The sequence below is a fragment of the Telopea speciosissima genome, chromosome 10 (assembly GCF_018873765.1).
Source record: "Telopea speciosissima isolate NSW1024214 ecotype Mountain lineage chromosome 10, Tspe_v1, whole genome shotgun sequence".
NCBI classification, from domain to species: domain Eukaryota; kingdom Viridiplantae; phylum Streptophyta; class Magnoliopsida; order Proteales; family Proteaceae; genus Telopea; species Telopea speciosissima.
The window spans coordinates 24,211,769-24,228,170 of NC_057925.1; the positions used below are offsets into that span (position 1 = coordinate 24,211,769).

At 40.7% G+C, this 16,402-nt stretch overlaps 1 protein-coding gene across 1 annotated transcript; it reads right to left on the reverse strand.

Moving 5' to 3' along the window:
* Window positions 1-13,003: 13,003 nt before the first annotated feature.
* On the reverse strand, window positions 13,004-14,904 carry LOC122643443 (probable receptor-like protein kinase At4g10390). The gene is made up of 2 exons (XM_043837061.1): window positions 14,541-14,904; window positions 13,004-13,775 (listed from the first exon to the last, which is right to left on the reverse strand). The coding sequence occupies exons 1-2, from the start codon at window positions 14,902-14,904 to the stop codon at window positions 13,057-13,059; spliced, it is 1,083 nt and encodes a 360-aa protein (XP_043692996.1). The 3' UTR covers window positions 13,004-13,056.
* Window positions 14,905-16,402: the final 1,498 nt, after the last annotated feature.

The following is a 16,402-nucleotide window of genomic DNA, read 5'->3' on the forward strand; positions in this document are numbered from 1 at the left end:
CCAGAAGCCGGTACAAGATTGCAATAAAAATACCGAATCAGATTCGGATAGCAAGGTATTGTTGGAGACAGCATCGGTGCCCAACCTAGGGCATTGAACCTCTTAAAAAGCCTAAACTGGTGGAAGTCTTCCACTTGCACCACCCTTCCATTCACAATATTTTTGGAAGAGAACCTCTCCCAATCACGGGCATTCTCATACCGTGAGAACCAATATTGATCAAACTCATGCTCTTCAGATGAAGAATCGTCTCCAGAAGATGGAGATGGCACGACCGATGGTGGTGGCAGTGATGGATCAGACCGTAGATGCTTGCGGGTCACTGCTTTCCTTGTCATGATATGTTTTTCACTAGTAGACATGGCTGCAACATAGCAAAGAGGGAAGAGAATGGAAAAATTAGGTTTTCCAAACTGAAATAAAAAAAATAAAAAGAAAGAAAAAAAGAGAGAAGAAGAAAAACAAAAATGGAGAAAGAATGGAAAAATCCATTAGAACTTACCTAGGGCTTGTGTGGGTGCAAAGAAATGGCAATAGAATGCTTGGGAATGATGGGGGATTAGTCAACAAATTCCCTTGGACGCAGCTTTGAGGGTCTAGGGCTCTCAAAATGAAGGAAAGAATGAAGGAAATGAGTTTCAGACTGAATAAAAGCAACTCCCGATTCTCTGGGCGATGCACTGGGAGATTGAGCCAAACGCTTAGTGAAACGCCCAAAGAATGGCAGATAGCAGAAATTATGATTTTTATTGTTGGGCTTATAATACTTTGCATCAAAAGGGTATTGTGGACCCTCCAAGGCACTTGGTTGGTCATTATGAATAAACTAAAAAATATATATATTTGAAAAAAAAATTATAATAAAATAAATAAATAATAACAAATAATATATAGAATAAACATCCTAATGCAATGCAAAAAAAGAAAAAAGAAAATTTAGGAAGAAACTATTGCGTGTATATGTACCTATACATAAACACTGTATACAAGCATGGGTGTATGAACTTGTATGTGTGAGTGTTGTGTGGTTGGAAACTCAAACATAGATAAATAGGAATGTATAGCTAGGGGCATCTACGTCATTTATAAAATTTTTAGACCCCACCAATATCACCTCACTTGCATTAGAACATAACCTGTCAGTAGTCTAGCCTGGTTCATTGTTTAACACAGGAGATTATAGGTCGGTATGGTTAGTTCAATCACTACACATGCCTGTACCGAATGATGTGGTAGATTTCGTAGAGTACTGCTATTTTGTGTACACCCTCGAGTTATTCCATTTAAGATTCATGATCATGTTGCTTAAGTTCATATGGTGTTAAGAATGTTCATTACATTAAGCCAACCATAGGAGCCTAATGTCCAAAATTTCTCCATGGCAGGGTTTGATTGTGTTGTCCGGGCTTAGAAGATCCCAACGACATGCTTTACATTAGGCGGTTAAGAAAGAGACTAGCTCGGATCGAAAGAATTAAAACCCAAGCAGAGAAGCAATTAGTTGTCTACCTGGCACTTGCTGATACTAGTTGAGCGAAAGACCGTGTCATTTACCTTGCATTAGAAGACGGAGTTAGGAGTGACCTAGGGTACCTACACATACAGGCCTATATAACAGAAAAGAGGTTGGAGTGACTCGCTTGCTAGGTACAGGTATAGACCAAACAGTTGTCTTTCCTATTATAAAACCTTGTTTTGTCATCTTACATGATTCACCATATCATAAAACTCATTCAATACATGAAACTGCCCACAAACTGCAACCTAGTAGGAAGTTATCCTTGGTAGTTATTATCCCTTGCTACAATGCTAATGATATTACACCAGAAATATAGAAATGATAGCCTACATGCTTCAGCTAAACTATAATTTTCCCTCGCCAAGAGGTGTGGAGATATTAAACAAAAAGTTTCTTTTAGAAATCAATCATGGTCAACACAAGATCCAACCAGGGTGGTCATCGTGGAAGAGGCCCTCGATTCGTCCCAGAAGTTAAGCTACCGGATAGAGCCAAAGCTCAGAACTTTGAAGTATCAGTTACTTTACCGAGGGTACCCCTAGTCATCCTAAATCCAGTACTGGTAGCTGCCCCAGCTGCTGCAGCTGCACCCCAGCCAGGTATGGCAACTGGAGAGGTGAACACCATCATGACTACCATGATGCGGACCATGCTGCAACAACAGGAGTTATTAGGCCAAATGTCCACACAGTTCACGACCATGATGCAACAGCAAGTAGTGCCACCACCATCACCCAACCGGCCCCTACAATTTCCACCACCTGTGCCTCAACAGGCGACGAAAAGCTCCACAACTAAAGTGATAGAGAGATTCAAGAAGCTCCACTCGTCTGCATTCTCCAAACTAAATTATGAGGCAATGCAACCGGAAAGGTAGATTAGTGCCTTGGAGAAAACATTCGAAGTACTAGAATGTATCGATGCATAGAAATTAATATGTGTCGGGTATCAATTATAAAACGAGGCAGAAGCATGGTGGAAGGCAACGAAGCCTAACTTGGAGGCAGTTCATCCCAACCCTACCTAGGATTAGTTTAAAGAAGCTTTCTTTAAGAATTATTTCCCTGAGAGTTTTAGAGACAAGAAGGAAGCTGAGTTCTCTGCTCCCGTACAAGGATCAAAGATCGTATTGGATTACTAGCAACAGTTTGAGGATTTGTTTCATTTTGCCCTGACGCATATGAAGGGGGAAGCCAGTAAAACAAAGAAGTTTGAGAAAGGACTTAAGCCAGAGATTGGGTCTATTCTGTCAGTCCTAGACATTTAGGACTATGCACAAATGGTCGACCAAGCAAAGACTATGGAGGATAAACTGAAGGAGAAGGCTACTGCATCGCCTGGATTAGGCAAAAGGCCAAGCAATTATCAGAACTTTGGGTGGCTAAACAAGGCATTTTGAGGAACTAGCTCGAGTCCCAGCCCGAAACAATACCGACGGAAAGACGTGGGCTAAACCCCTTTTCGTCCCACCTACAATCGGCTTGCACAATCCACTCTAAGCCAAGCGACAACTATTGCTCCGCCATCTCGACCTGCAATGAGCGGAGTGAGCCGGGCCTCTACCCCAGCTGCACTATCCAACAAATGCTTTGTATGCCACAAAGATAGGCACATGGCTAGGGGTTGTGCGAACCAAGGATACAACACTTATCCGCCAATCCAGTCCCCTGCTCGACCCTATTAGCCACATGACAACCGAACGCGAGGGAAGGTGTTTGTGCTAACTAATGAAAAAGCGAAGGCGAGCCCATAAGTGATGACAAGTAAGTCCACTTAACACTACTAAATTATAGGAAACAAACCAATGGGTGCAGGGAATTTGATTGCGTCCTTATTTTATATAAACCTTAGGTACCTTGACTATATCGCCCGCCCCCGCGCGAGTATTATTTGACTCGAGTACATCCCACTCTTTTGTTTCTATTGCGTTCACGAATAGGATGACCACTCAATCGAGGGACATAGGACACGATTTAGTAGTTAGCATAGCAACTGGAAGCATCGTGAACCTGAAGGAAGTTTATGACCCCTGTCTAGTAGAAATTTGTGGGAAGAACCTGACTGCCTGATTGATCAAGTTCAACATGAAGGACTTTGACATAATATTAGGCATGGATTGACCATCTGCCTATTGGGCAAACATCATGTGTGCGGAGAAGAAGATCATATTCAAGTTGAATGATGGCTCAGTTTTCACCTAATAAAGAAAACCGATGAAGAAGCCCAAAAGGATAACTTTATCCACCGTTCAAGCATGACGGTTGTTAGATGAAGGATGTCAGGGCTACTTGGCCACGGTAATGGACACCGAGGAAAAGATTAAGCCATTGGAAGAACTTAATGTTGTTCGGGAGTTTCCCGATGTTTTTTTGGAAGATCTGACCCAGCTACCGCCTGATCGAGAGACGGAGTTCGTGATCGATTTAATCCCCAGTGCAACACCTGTATCCAAGGCACCCTATCGGATGGCACTCATGGAGCTAAAAGAGTTGTAGGTTCAATTACAAGATTTGTTGAAGAAGGGACTCATTCGACCAAGCGTGTCTCCTTGGGGAGCATCCGTGTTGTTCGTAAAGAAGAAGGATGGAAGCATGCGAATGTGCATCGATTATTAGGAATTGAACAAACTCACAATCAAGAACCGATACCCGTTGCCATGCATAGATGACCTATTCGATCAATTACAAGGTGCGAGAGTTTTCTCTAAGATTGATCTGAGGTCTGGGTACCATCAGTTGAAAGCCTGGTAGGGATATTATGAATTCTTGGAGTTATCGTTCGGGTTAACCAATGCCCCAGCTGCATTCATAGAAATGATGAATAAGGTATTCCATGATGTGTTAGACAAGTTTGTCAATGTATTCATTGACGATATTCTAGTCTACTCCAAAAGTGAAGAGGAGCATGCCCAACACCTTGGGTTCGTATTGCAACGGTTGAGGGAACACAAGTTGTTCGTCAAATTTAGCAAATGTGAATTTTAGCTCCACCAGATTGAATTTTTGGTACATATCGTCACCAAGGACGGCATCAAAGTAGACCCAGACAAGGTGAAGGCGGTTTTTGAGTGGGAGACTCCAAAGAATGCCATGGAGATCCGTAGCTTCTTAGGACTAGCTGGGTATTATCGCCGATGCATCAAAAATTTCTCGCGCATCTCGGCACCCATGATAAAGCTAACAAAGAAAGGTACGAAGTTTGAATGGACCGACGCTTGCTAGAAAAGTTTCCAAGAACTAAATAATCGGTTAGTGACAGCACCAGTGCTAACCATTCCAGGTGGCACTGGTGGTATGGTGGTGCACACAGACGCATCCCGAACAGGATTGGGCGGCGTACTAATGTAGAGAGGAAAGGTAGTCGGCTATGCCTCAAGGCAGTTGGAGGAACACGAGAATAACTACCCCACTCACAACCTAGAGTTGGTTGTGGTAGTTTTCGCATTAAAAATTTGGCGACACTATCTTTATGGTGAAAAGAGTGAGATCTTCAGCGACCACAAGTGTCACGCCCCCATCCCAATAGAGGATAAAGTACAAGAAAAGGGGTGACTATGATGACAAGTGTCATCCCAAAAACTACCAAGATCACAGATACAGTGTCCTAATCCACAGTCTAGAACCAATATTAAAAACATAATAATATCAAAGTGCGAAAACCAACAGAATGACACACTCTAAGATAGATTGAAGTCCGCGGAAGCATAAATCAATTTAAAATCAAATAGTTACAAGGTGTTTATTGGCTAATGATAGCGTATACAGTAGTTAAAATTTTCCTATAACCATCAAGTAATTATTCCAAGATATACATGGAGTTTGTCCACGAAAAATGATAACATAAAATAAGGAGTATGATTATGCCCCAAGGGCACCATCCTTAAATGTACATCAACATCCAAGTCCAGCCACTAGCTCCACTCGATTCACATCAAAAGGAGCACGTCAAGATATTACCTGTATATCAACTAAAAGAGGTTGCGCAATGGGGTTAGCTCCACAAGCTAGTGAGAGAGCAAAGAGGAATGCACATACATACCACACACAATTACAAACAATTTATGATGCATGCTCATGTTAAATTCATTTTTCACCTAGCACATAATTCTAAGTCAGGTACATGCTACTATGATAACTCGAGAGACACTGTGGGTCACTTAACTTATCGCCACAATGAAACCTCAATTATCACAATGGAGCCTACACCGGTTGAAGCCACCAAAATCACCCAGTGACGGACCCCGATAGCCATTACTACCCCTGACCTGGCCTCTCTCCCCCATAGGCAATAGGTGCTCTGACTACCCAATACATAAACCCCTGTTAGTAAGGGTTGTAGCATAAGGAAAAACAAATCCTAACCACAGATATACTACATGTGAGTCCTATCGTCCTGAGAGGTATTTCGGGTGCATCAACGTCCCATTCCATCTAGTACCCGGGTACCAGCATGGCACGACACATATAGAGCAGGATGACAATCAATGATTTTCATAAACAATTATAGGGTTCCGATACCGGTACACCCAGCATCGTAACCCGATACAGTGATGAAGCAGTTCACATATCCACATTCGAATCAGTTCACAATTTAGGCAAATAATGCAGTTATGCAAAATGCTTATTAATCAAATAATTAGTATGATAATGAATATTTAATGATTAGCATACCCAAACAATCACCCAAAACCTACTCACAATAATTTAGATATCGTTCGATGTGTTTGGTATGGATTGCATTGATATACGTCCTCCTGTATGAGGTAGACAGTCGAAAGATATGAGAGTAAGTGTTAGAAGGTGTGTGGAGGGATCCCATGCCATGCCCCAAAGGTTAGAGTTGGGTTTTACACAAGACAGCATGGACGGACTCACGGACGGAAGCAATAGGGTGAATCCGTTCCTGGCTCCGTTCAGGCTAAATGGTCAACATGAGAGGGACGGATTCATGGATGGAACCTCTCCATGAATCTGTTCGTGCATCCGTTCGATCCCTGAGACATTCCCGAGAGGGAACAGAACCACGGATGGAACCAGTAGGTGAGTCCGTTCCTGGCTCTGCTCGAGCTAGTTACCAAATTGCATTGGACAGATCCACGATCGAAACCACGACATTGGATCCATTCGTGCATCCGTCGAGGTCCTTTCCGAGATTTTGAAGGATTTTCATTCCCATCTTGGAACCTGGAGGTCACATGGCTCTTAGTGTGATTGTTTATCATGATTTTTTACTCATTCTAGATGTGTGGTATACCGATCATATACCATTTTCTTCAAGTCAAACTTAAAATCCCTCCATCGATCATTCAGTTTACGAAATGCCCACCTCTTGTTTTTAACATCCAAATCAAATTTATCCTACCCAAAAAATCCATTATTTAGTTATACAATCTAATGACCATAAGTTTTTTATTTTGGTGTCATATTACCATAAGTTGAGTCCATGCTTCATCTTTGTGCATCATAGGCATTTTCCTCCAATCTGCATAATTGCATGGAAGTAATACCGGATTCCGTGCAAGTGTCCCAATCCAAGTCATCAATTGAGATGTTTCATCGCCACATGGTAGCCCACACTCATCTATCAATACTTGCACTTTCTGGCCTTTGGGTATTGCTACAATTTTATTTCCCTTGCCACTCCTCACCTCCTGATCATATGTGGGGCAGATTCTACACGTCAAAGTGACCAGTCATTAATATATAACTTTGGGTGATAATACAACATAACTAATGTTTTAAAATTAGAAATGGCTTTGTTAGCACAATTCCAAAATACCACATATTCTAATTAATTAAAAAAGAAAAGCTCTAACCTAAATCTATTTCTTCCATAATAGCATCAGAGTCAGAGCTATCTTGTGTTAGATGTGGGTCAGAGGCTCTAGTTGGGGTAGGATCAGGCTGTTGGAAATGAGATGGCTGCTCAACAGCTGCATATTGGCTCTGCAAATCCTCTCTACGGGGTATACGATAATGTCCAACATGTATGTTTTTTGTTGCTAACACCTGTGTAGCAATGAACAGTAAGTGTAACAATATTGAAAACATAAAAATGAACATAATAACATAACGAAGAATGAAATCATTTAAAAACAATATAAAATCATTCAATGTATATAAATCTCCATACCCATCATGGTAATTCAATTCAGTATATTGTCATCTAAACTTCCCAATTCATTGATGAGATGGATGGGGGTGTCAATTATCATTCCCTTTTTATCAGACTTGATCCATCTAACATTGGCATCATCTTAAACTTCTGAACCTCTCAAATTTTCCCTCAAATTCAATGGGCTCTGTAAGTGTGCCTCTCCTTGTATGTCATAAGTATCTCTAATCTTTGTTACTATGACAATATACCAATTTGGCTTGAGGGGATCTCACACATAAAACACTTGCTTTGCTTGTGAAGGAAATATAAATGGATCGTCAAGCTCATTTTGGCCAGTATGCATTAAATTATTGAAATTTACAAGGGTGAATCCGAACTTATCTTTCTCCAATCCTTTTTCAATATGAGCCCAATCACACCTAAATAAAAATACACTGAGATTCCTAGAGTATTCCAATTCGATCACTTGCTTCAGAATTCCATAATAAGTGACTTTTCCCTTTATAGGATTTCTATCTCTATGACTTGAAAAGCTTTGTGTCCATGCCTCAACAAGTATACCACTATTCTGAGTTTTTCTATTATTGTCACGTTCTTTAGTGTGAAACCTGATCCCATTACTTAAGTAACCTGTATAACTTTTTGCCTCAAACTTAGGACCACTGGCAAGCGATCTGATATGTTCAGGCACCTCAACCCCACTTCGGCGTAGTTTCCAAATCTAATATTAGAAAAAAAAAAAAAAAAGAAGATTAAATAAGTTTTATAAATTGCATATGCTGTTTTGGGATTTGACCATGTTCAAAACTCCAAATTTCTTAAAAGTATTACACTTACATGCTCATTGAACCATTTAGGAAACTTCCTAGCATGTGTATCCATAACCTTACGTGGTTCAGCTCTACGACCTAACTCCCTTTCGATTTCCACGTAATGTTGTCTAAAAATCATGTAGATTAAAATTATACACTAATGTTTAACCATAAGCATATATACATTCTAAGAGTTTAAAAGTTCATATGTAATACTTACTGAAGGTATCTTTTTATTTCATCATAATTCGATAGCACATACCGATGTGCCTGGTTCCTTTCTGTCATTTCTAATCGGAGTATCTCACACTTCCCTAGAGGCCTCCTAGTGCTATTGATTATAGAGAATGGATATTCTACTTCTATTGACCATGTTGTCTTCCCTTAAGCATGCTTACCCGAGGGTTTCAAGTGGAAATCCAAAAAGTTTGATGGAGTCGGTGACCCATGAGCCCACCTTAGAGTATATGTAGGTCAGATGAGAATCAAGAACTTTTCTAAGCAACAAATGGGCTAGGCATTCCAAATGTCTTTGACGGGGCCCACCTTGAGATGTCTTATGTCCTTAGATTCTTTCCAAACCCGCACTTGGGATGACATGGTGAAGGCCTTTAAGAACCAATACTCTTACTACACTGAGATGGAGCTGACCCATTGAGATTTGGAGACCACTAAGCAAGAGACTAACGAAGGATTCACTCAGTACTTGATGAGATTCAAATCCAAGGCTGCACTGATGTAGGACCGGCCCACGGAGAAAGTACAGGTCAATATGATCATCAAGAATCTCCAAATGGCTTACAAAACTCACTTGTTTAGCCAACCCTTGACCACTTTTGAAGCCCTGTTCGAAGCGGGCCAACAAGTTGAAGATGTCTTAAACCCTCCCGATCTGATTTAGGGAAATCCTAAACAAGGTGTGACATTGAACAACCAGCGAATTGGGGCTAGCAAAAAAACCTTTCCTAGCAAGAACACTAAAGTAAATGTGGTGGCACCAACCATAGAGGCCCCACTTCGGATTGAGAACAATGCCCCAAGGGCAGGGGCAACTCGACAAAAGAGGCAATTCACAGATGTTGGCATGCTCCTGAGCTTACTCCTTAAGAAGTTGTTTCAAAAAGGACTTCTGACCAAGATTCAGCCAGCTAACTTGTCGAACCCATTACCAAAATGGTATAAACCTAACCTCTACTGTGAGTACCATCAACAAAATGGGCCTGCAACTGATGAGTGTTATCAACTGAAGCATGCAGTTCAAGATTTTCTTGATGAGGAAAAGTTTACGGTTCAGTATAGCCAACCGAATGTACAAATCAATCCCCTTTTGCCACATGATGGGAATTCTAAGTCCATCAATAACGAAGAAGTGGAGGACTGACCCATTAACTTACAAGCCTCGATCATACCGGTCGAGAACCAACAAGATCCCCCTATTACAGAATGGGCTGAAGAGTGGTCTAGGACCTAAACAATCATGAAGGTGAGATTGAGGCCCTAACCTCTCAGATGATGTCATCATGATAAACATAGGCATTGATGAGGATGAAGACTCTCCAAACTCCAATGGTGATCATTCCGATCATGAAGGTGAGATTCCCATCAAGGGTCTATAAGGAGAAGAAGACCATGACAACGGCTTCGTTGACATAGCCGTTGATGAACAAAGTTGTGATCGGCTTGATAGCTTAGCTGACAGCTTGTTTGGAAGTGATCCACCATTTGATCCGGCCCAAGAGAGGGGCGAACTGGCCTAAACCGTCCAACAATTGAGAAGTGCCATTATAGCACTTGGGCACGTTCATCAAGATCAAGATCAAAGCCTGTACACCATCTTAGAGGAAACTTATCAAATCATAAATAAATTTGACACTTCCATTTGGACTTATTTTACAAAAGGTCCCAACCCGTTTGGTCCTCATAGTCGAAGAGCGTACTGGCAATATGCACGGGTCGAAGATTTAAGATCCTTACCAGGAATGGCACAAGAACTCAAAAACTTGGCCCAATTCATCAGGGGACATACTAGAGACATGGTTAATCAACAGTAACACATGCAAGCATCCCTTAGGGAATGTCAAAACTAAGACAAGGACTTGAACCTCATAAGCCAGAATATAATAGCAACCCAAAAGGAGCAAGTTGAGACTTTGTGAAATAAGACCAGAGAATGGATGGGCGATATTGGCAACTATGGGACATGCACACTGATATTTGGAACAGTGTCCGAGATCAAATCAATGTCATCGACGAACTGGTCCTAGGGTCCAATGTATACATTCGCAGATATGTGCTTGGAAGACTGAACTTAAGCACAAGGCGAAAAACTAGTTTGCCATTCCCTAGCCATGAAGATGAAATCTTTGGCCATCTCCGGGACTTGGATGAAGAGACACAAGCAATTGAGGCCTTCGTGTGGGCATTGCGACAAGCTTCAAGAACTAAACGTGAATGTCGATGAACCCGAAATCAACATGATCATTATAAGTGATGGGGAATCGGATGAGTCAGATCAAGATGTTTACCATCTCCTAGCATAGTTCGATTCTAAGCTCTGCTTCCCGTCCGATGAAGAGTGTCACAATGCAAATACCAGAAGTGGGAAGAATTTTAAGCCGGCCCTACTCAATATTGACAACCCAGCAGAATTGGCAAGGAACTAGAACCAGAACCAGATTCACACTTCAATTGAACCAGAAAATGAGGTTCTGAAGCAACTCATGAAGACTCAAGCCAACATCTCAATCTGGGGTCTATTAACTAGTCCTCGAACTCATAGGGACGCAGTCCTAAAAGCATTGGCTAACGTACATGTGCCCATTGAAACTAAACCAGCCCAACTAGCCAATATAGTAGGGGCCCTCTATACGGTCAAAGCCGTCATGTTCTCAGACAAGTATCTTCCACCTGAAGGATCTAACTATACAAAAGCACTCTATGTCACCATCGACTGCAACAGAAGTCGAATCCCTCAAGTCTTTGTGGACAATGGCTCAACCCTAAATGTCTACCCACTACAAACCATCCAACATATAGGGATCGACCCAACAAAGCTACAATCCTCTAAACAAGGAGCGAGAGCTTATGACAATACTAGAAGGAATGTCATTGGGATTCTGAACACCGAAATCACCATGGGCCCAGTCAAGTTCCAGGTCGAGTTCCAAGTCATTGACATCCCTTCATCTTTCAATATGCTCCTTGGCAGGCCATGGCTTCATGCAGTTGGAGCAGTACCATCTTCTCTCCATCAAAAGCTCAATTTCATAGTTGATGACAGGGTCGTCACCATATAAGGGTTGTACGCAACCTAAAATATAGTGAAGCAGAACCTTACCGTGGACGTAGGTTAACAGAACCGAACCATGTAAAGCTTTAGAGTCTCTCTCTCACTCTCTCTCTCTCAATCTTAACAATATGAATCGCTACATTGTTTACATTCCAATGTAAACAATGTAGAGATTCATATTGTTAAGAGAGAGAGAGAGAGAGAGAGAGAGAGAGACAAACTGAAGTTTTACGTGGTTCAGTTTGGTTAACCTATGTACACTTAGGGGTCTTATATTAGACCATAAAGAGCTCGTTTCCTACATCTTAGTTTTAATTTTAAACTATCGCAAATTGCGTTGATCGACTTATAGTGGAGACAAACCATAAAAAGCTCGTTTCATACATCATTGGCACATTTCCAAATATGTTGTTATCTATGCATCCTTGGATTAAGGATATTTTACATTTTGCTATCTATATTTTTTCATGTAATTTTTAATATGTTTCTAGGGATATCAACAAGTTAGCTGATTACAGAGCCAAGAAGGCATTGTCTATGCTGTGTATGACAATATAACCTAATTCCAATTTATCACGTGCATCTGATAAATTGGCTTTCTAAAAAACAAAAATCAACTACCAATCAAAAAATAATCATGGTTTTTTTTTTTTCTTTAATCTAAATGTATGTGCTCCTAGGACCTAGATCATACATACAGCCATCTGATATTGATGATAAATTATCTCTAACCAACAAAAGGAATAAAAAGAAGGAAGGAAGGAAGGAGACAGGGAGATGTTAAAATAACTCGTCTCCCTACAACATGATAGAACTTCTATGAGCAAAACAAAGTTTTGTCTTCAATTAAAATATGGATTTTGCTGCGTAAAGAGCAGGAAGAATATAGACCACTACCGAACCATGTATTGATGGTGATTGTGCCTTTTGAGTTTTTTATTATTATTTGAGAAGCAGTTTTCTGTACGAGAGTGTGGCCTATGCCAGCACTCTCATGTGTCTATGCTGTCCTCCTTAAAATAAGAGGGCAGAGGTATCTTTTCACATGGGGCGGAGAGAGATGATAGACTCATGGGAGTGCTGGTGTAGACCATGCTCCCGGACAGAGATCTTTTTCCTTTTTTAATTTTTATGTTTGTATTGATGGTACACTAGCACCTCTCTCTCTATTTATTCTAATCTTTCAATCTTTGCTAATTCAACAAGGTTGTACAAGAATGCTTCCTTCCTTGATTCCTTCTTATGAACAGGTACAATGTTTACATTTCAGAAAAATATACAAATGTAATATTTTTCTCGTCGATGGTTTTAATTTTAAACTATCGCTCATGGCCGGAAATATACTTCAATTTCCTTTGATTCATAGTGGTTTCCTTGAATCCTTCCACTGCAGAGACAAAGGAGATGGATTGGATCTTCTCTTTCATAGTATATAAGATCTCAGTTATGGAAGGCCTTTGGTTCGGATTCTTACCAAGGCAAAATGCTGCTATGTTAGCCATGGCTATAGCTTCCTCTGCATCAAAATGGCTTCCCAGATGAGAATCCATCATTTCCATAACCTTATTTGGATCCTGAAGTACTGGACCTGCAATTGAAATCAATAATTGTTCCTTTTCCGAACAGAAAGCTTCTAATCCTGTGAGTAGCTCTAAGATGATAACCCCATAGCTGTAAACATCATTCTTCTTTGTCATAATACCAGTCTTCAAGTAATGAGGATCCATATAACCTACAGAACCCATCAATGAAATCTTTGAAGAAGGAACAATTGTTGATGCAAAACCCATCTTCGCGGATCCAAAATCACAGAGCTTGCAGTTGAGATTCTCATCAAGGAGAACGTTTGATGATTTGATGTCGCCATTAATGATTTGGACGGCACAATTGGTATGGAGGTAGTTGATGGCTTGGGCCAGTTGGTGAGCTATGGACATGCGGCTCTTCCAGGAAAGAATTGATCCTTTTTGACTTTGATGGCGAAGTTTCTCGTGTAAGGTTCCATTGCTAACATATTCGAACACTAAGATTCCTTCTTCTGCATCAATAGATAAACTTCATTAGCTTTAAATGTCCTTTAAGAATGCTTATTATATATATGTTAGGAACTTAATTAGGTAAAACTCATCCTTAAAAGCTAGTCCGAAGCATACAAGGCCTGATTCTGATATAACTTGTTAATGACTTGGGTAGAACTCAGGAATTTTATCGTCTCAAGTGCGGTAGTGCCCAATGAACCACACTTGAGAATCCAACCGTCCACCTAACACTTAAAATTGAAAGACGCAACTATCATGTTCTTAGGGTTGGATTCTCAAGTGTGATGCACTACATTTCACAGGATAAAAATCCATAGAACTCATCCTTAAAAGTTATCAATTAAGTAGAGGATGTCAAGTAGCTATACTTGGAAATTTCCTGAATCCAATCATCCACCCAACACTTGAGAAGATAAGAAGATGCCATTGCTCATGTTTTCACGGTTGGATTCTTAGGTGTGGTGAACGTTGTAACGGTATTTATGTAATATCCTTTCAAATGTTCTAATATAATCCTACTTGTATTAAAGCTCAGGCTGTGAAGGGCAATCTAGTAATTAATCCATCTGACCTAAACCCTAATTTTCCTATAAATACTAACTGGAGGCAGCAGTCTGGGTATTCCAAATTCGATATTCAGGGTGTAATGCTTTAAGCAACCTTGTGCTTAAACCCTAAACCCTAACACACTTGGCCGCATTTGAGAGGATGAAAATTCGCAATAATTCCCCACATCATACTAGTAGTGTAAAGTGTAAACTCACCTTTCTCATCGCAGTAGCCAAGAAACTTTACGATGTTTTCATGGCGGACATGAAGCAATACTTCTAGTTCCCTCTTAAACACTTCGCGGTGACGCTGACTGTCGCAATGCATCTTTAGAACACCGAGGGTCGAATCTGGGAAATTAGCAAGATAGACGACACTGAACCCTCCAACGCCGATAACTCTTGAGAAATTCATACTATCATTTTCCATATCTTTCCAAGTAAATCTATTCACTGAGGAAATCGTCATCTTCAATCCATCTCTGATAGTAGTGGTGGATAAACCACCATGTTCTTCATCGTCAACTACACGATTGGATTTGCATCTAATGCTGAACTTCAGGAACTTGAAGCAGGCCATGGCAAAGAGTAAATGAATGCAACCTCTAAGGAGTTGAAGAAACAAAGTCTCCGATCAGAGGCTGTGGTCGTGATATAAGGGTTTTAGAATTAGAGTCGATAATGGGCTTTAAAGGGGTTTCGGTGGTGTTGTTGATACAGGAAAGTACGGTTTTGGAAGCTACAGAGAAGGTGAGTCTCACTAGGAAATATTTTAAATAAGGAATAAAGAGAATCGACACGACATAAACGCCACCAACAGACATAAAAAATCGAACCATTTGCGTATCACGACTTAAATGTGTGTCTACCGGACACGCGGGAGCTGCCTTTTAAATTGTTGTTGCTTAATTTTTAAAGATTAGGGGATTTAAAGGATTAATTAAGGGGGGAAAGATTTATTAAAGCTTCAAAAGGAGACCGTTCTATAGTATATGACCTGACTTGGCCACCCTTGCCAACAAGCACCCATACCACCATAAGGAGACCGTTCTACAGTATATGACCTGACTTGGCCACCCTTGCCAACAAGCACCCATGCCACCAAACTTTTATTGATTCTAAACGCAAACGTGTATTGGAAAGTTGACCCTCATTTTTTAAAGATTAAGGTTAGAAAAAGGAAATAGCATAATACGAAAAAATAAAATTTAATGGTGATAATAATTAGGGGTAGCTCGGGAGCTAGGATTTGTTTCCGAGTGCAGATCATGTTCATATACAAGTATCGACTAAGGCCCTCTAGGGCCACTCACATGGAATCCACTACTCAAATCCAAAGAATAGGAAGTGAGAGACCTCTTTACCTGGGATTGGGTGTCGTTATTTATAGGGTTGAGATGGTAGATCGGTATATAATTTTCCAGATCGGAGATGATTGGGAGCATCCCATATAGTGGTAGGTGTCGCCACTAGGTTGAGACACATGTTTGTCCAGGAGTCACAAGGAAAGCGTGACCTTAACTGGTCCTTAGTTTTGGTCAGGTTAACTTACCATACAAGTTTAATTGCTTGTTTCTCAAGCCTTAGGGTTTATCTGACGTGTTTGCCTATTGTGTATGGCATGGGGTCACATTGTTTGGTAGATGGGAGAGTTGTCCGAATGAATTGGGCCGACTCCTCAACTCAGTCTTCTGGTTCAAACAGGGATCGGTTTGGGGCAATCAATCTGGGTAAATGCCCGCTATCCGACCCGAGCGGACAAACTTGGTCGAAGCTGACTCACATGGCTTAGTCCGGGTTGGGCAATTTGTTCGACCATTCCTTTGACTTGCGTGTCACCTAAGGATTGGTTGGTTACAACATGGTTCATCAAGGCCCACAACTATTAGAGTGGATTTTTTGTGTCGATTTTTGAGGTGCACAATGTATGGTTTGTATGATGCAGGGATGCATTATGTAGGTTAGTGAATTTATTAAAAACAATTAACACTAGAAAGAAATGAAAGCAGCAAAACCAAATAAAGTAAAAAATATATATATTTATTACGAAAATAAATTACGAAGCATGAGTTTTACTT

Excerpts from the sequence above, each read along its gene's own strand:
- LOC122643443 (XM_043837061.1), bottom strand. The coding sequence starts at position 14,904 with ATGGCCTGCTTCAAGTTCCTGAAGTTCAGCATTAGATGCAAATCCAAT. Across the intron at positions 13,776-14,540 it reads TGGCTACTGCGATGAGAAAG|AAGAAGGAATCTTAGTGTTC; the intron begins GTGAGTTTACAC and ends CTATTGATGCAG.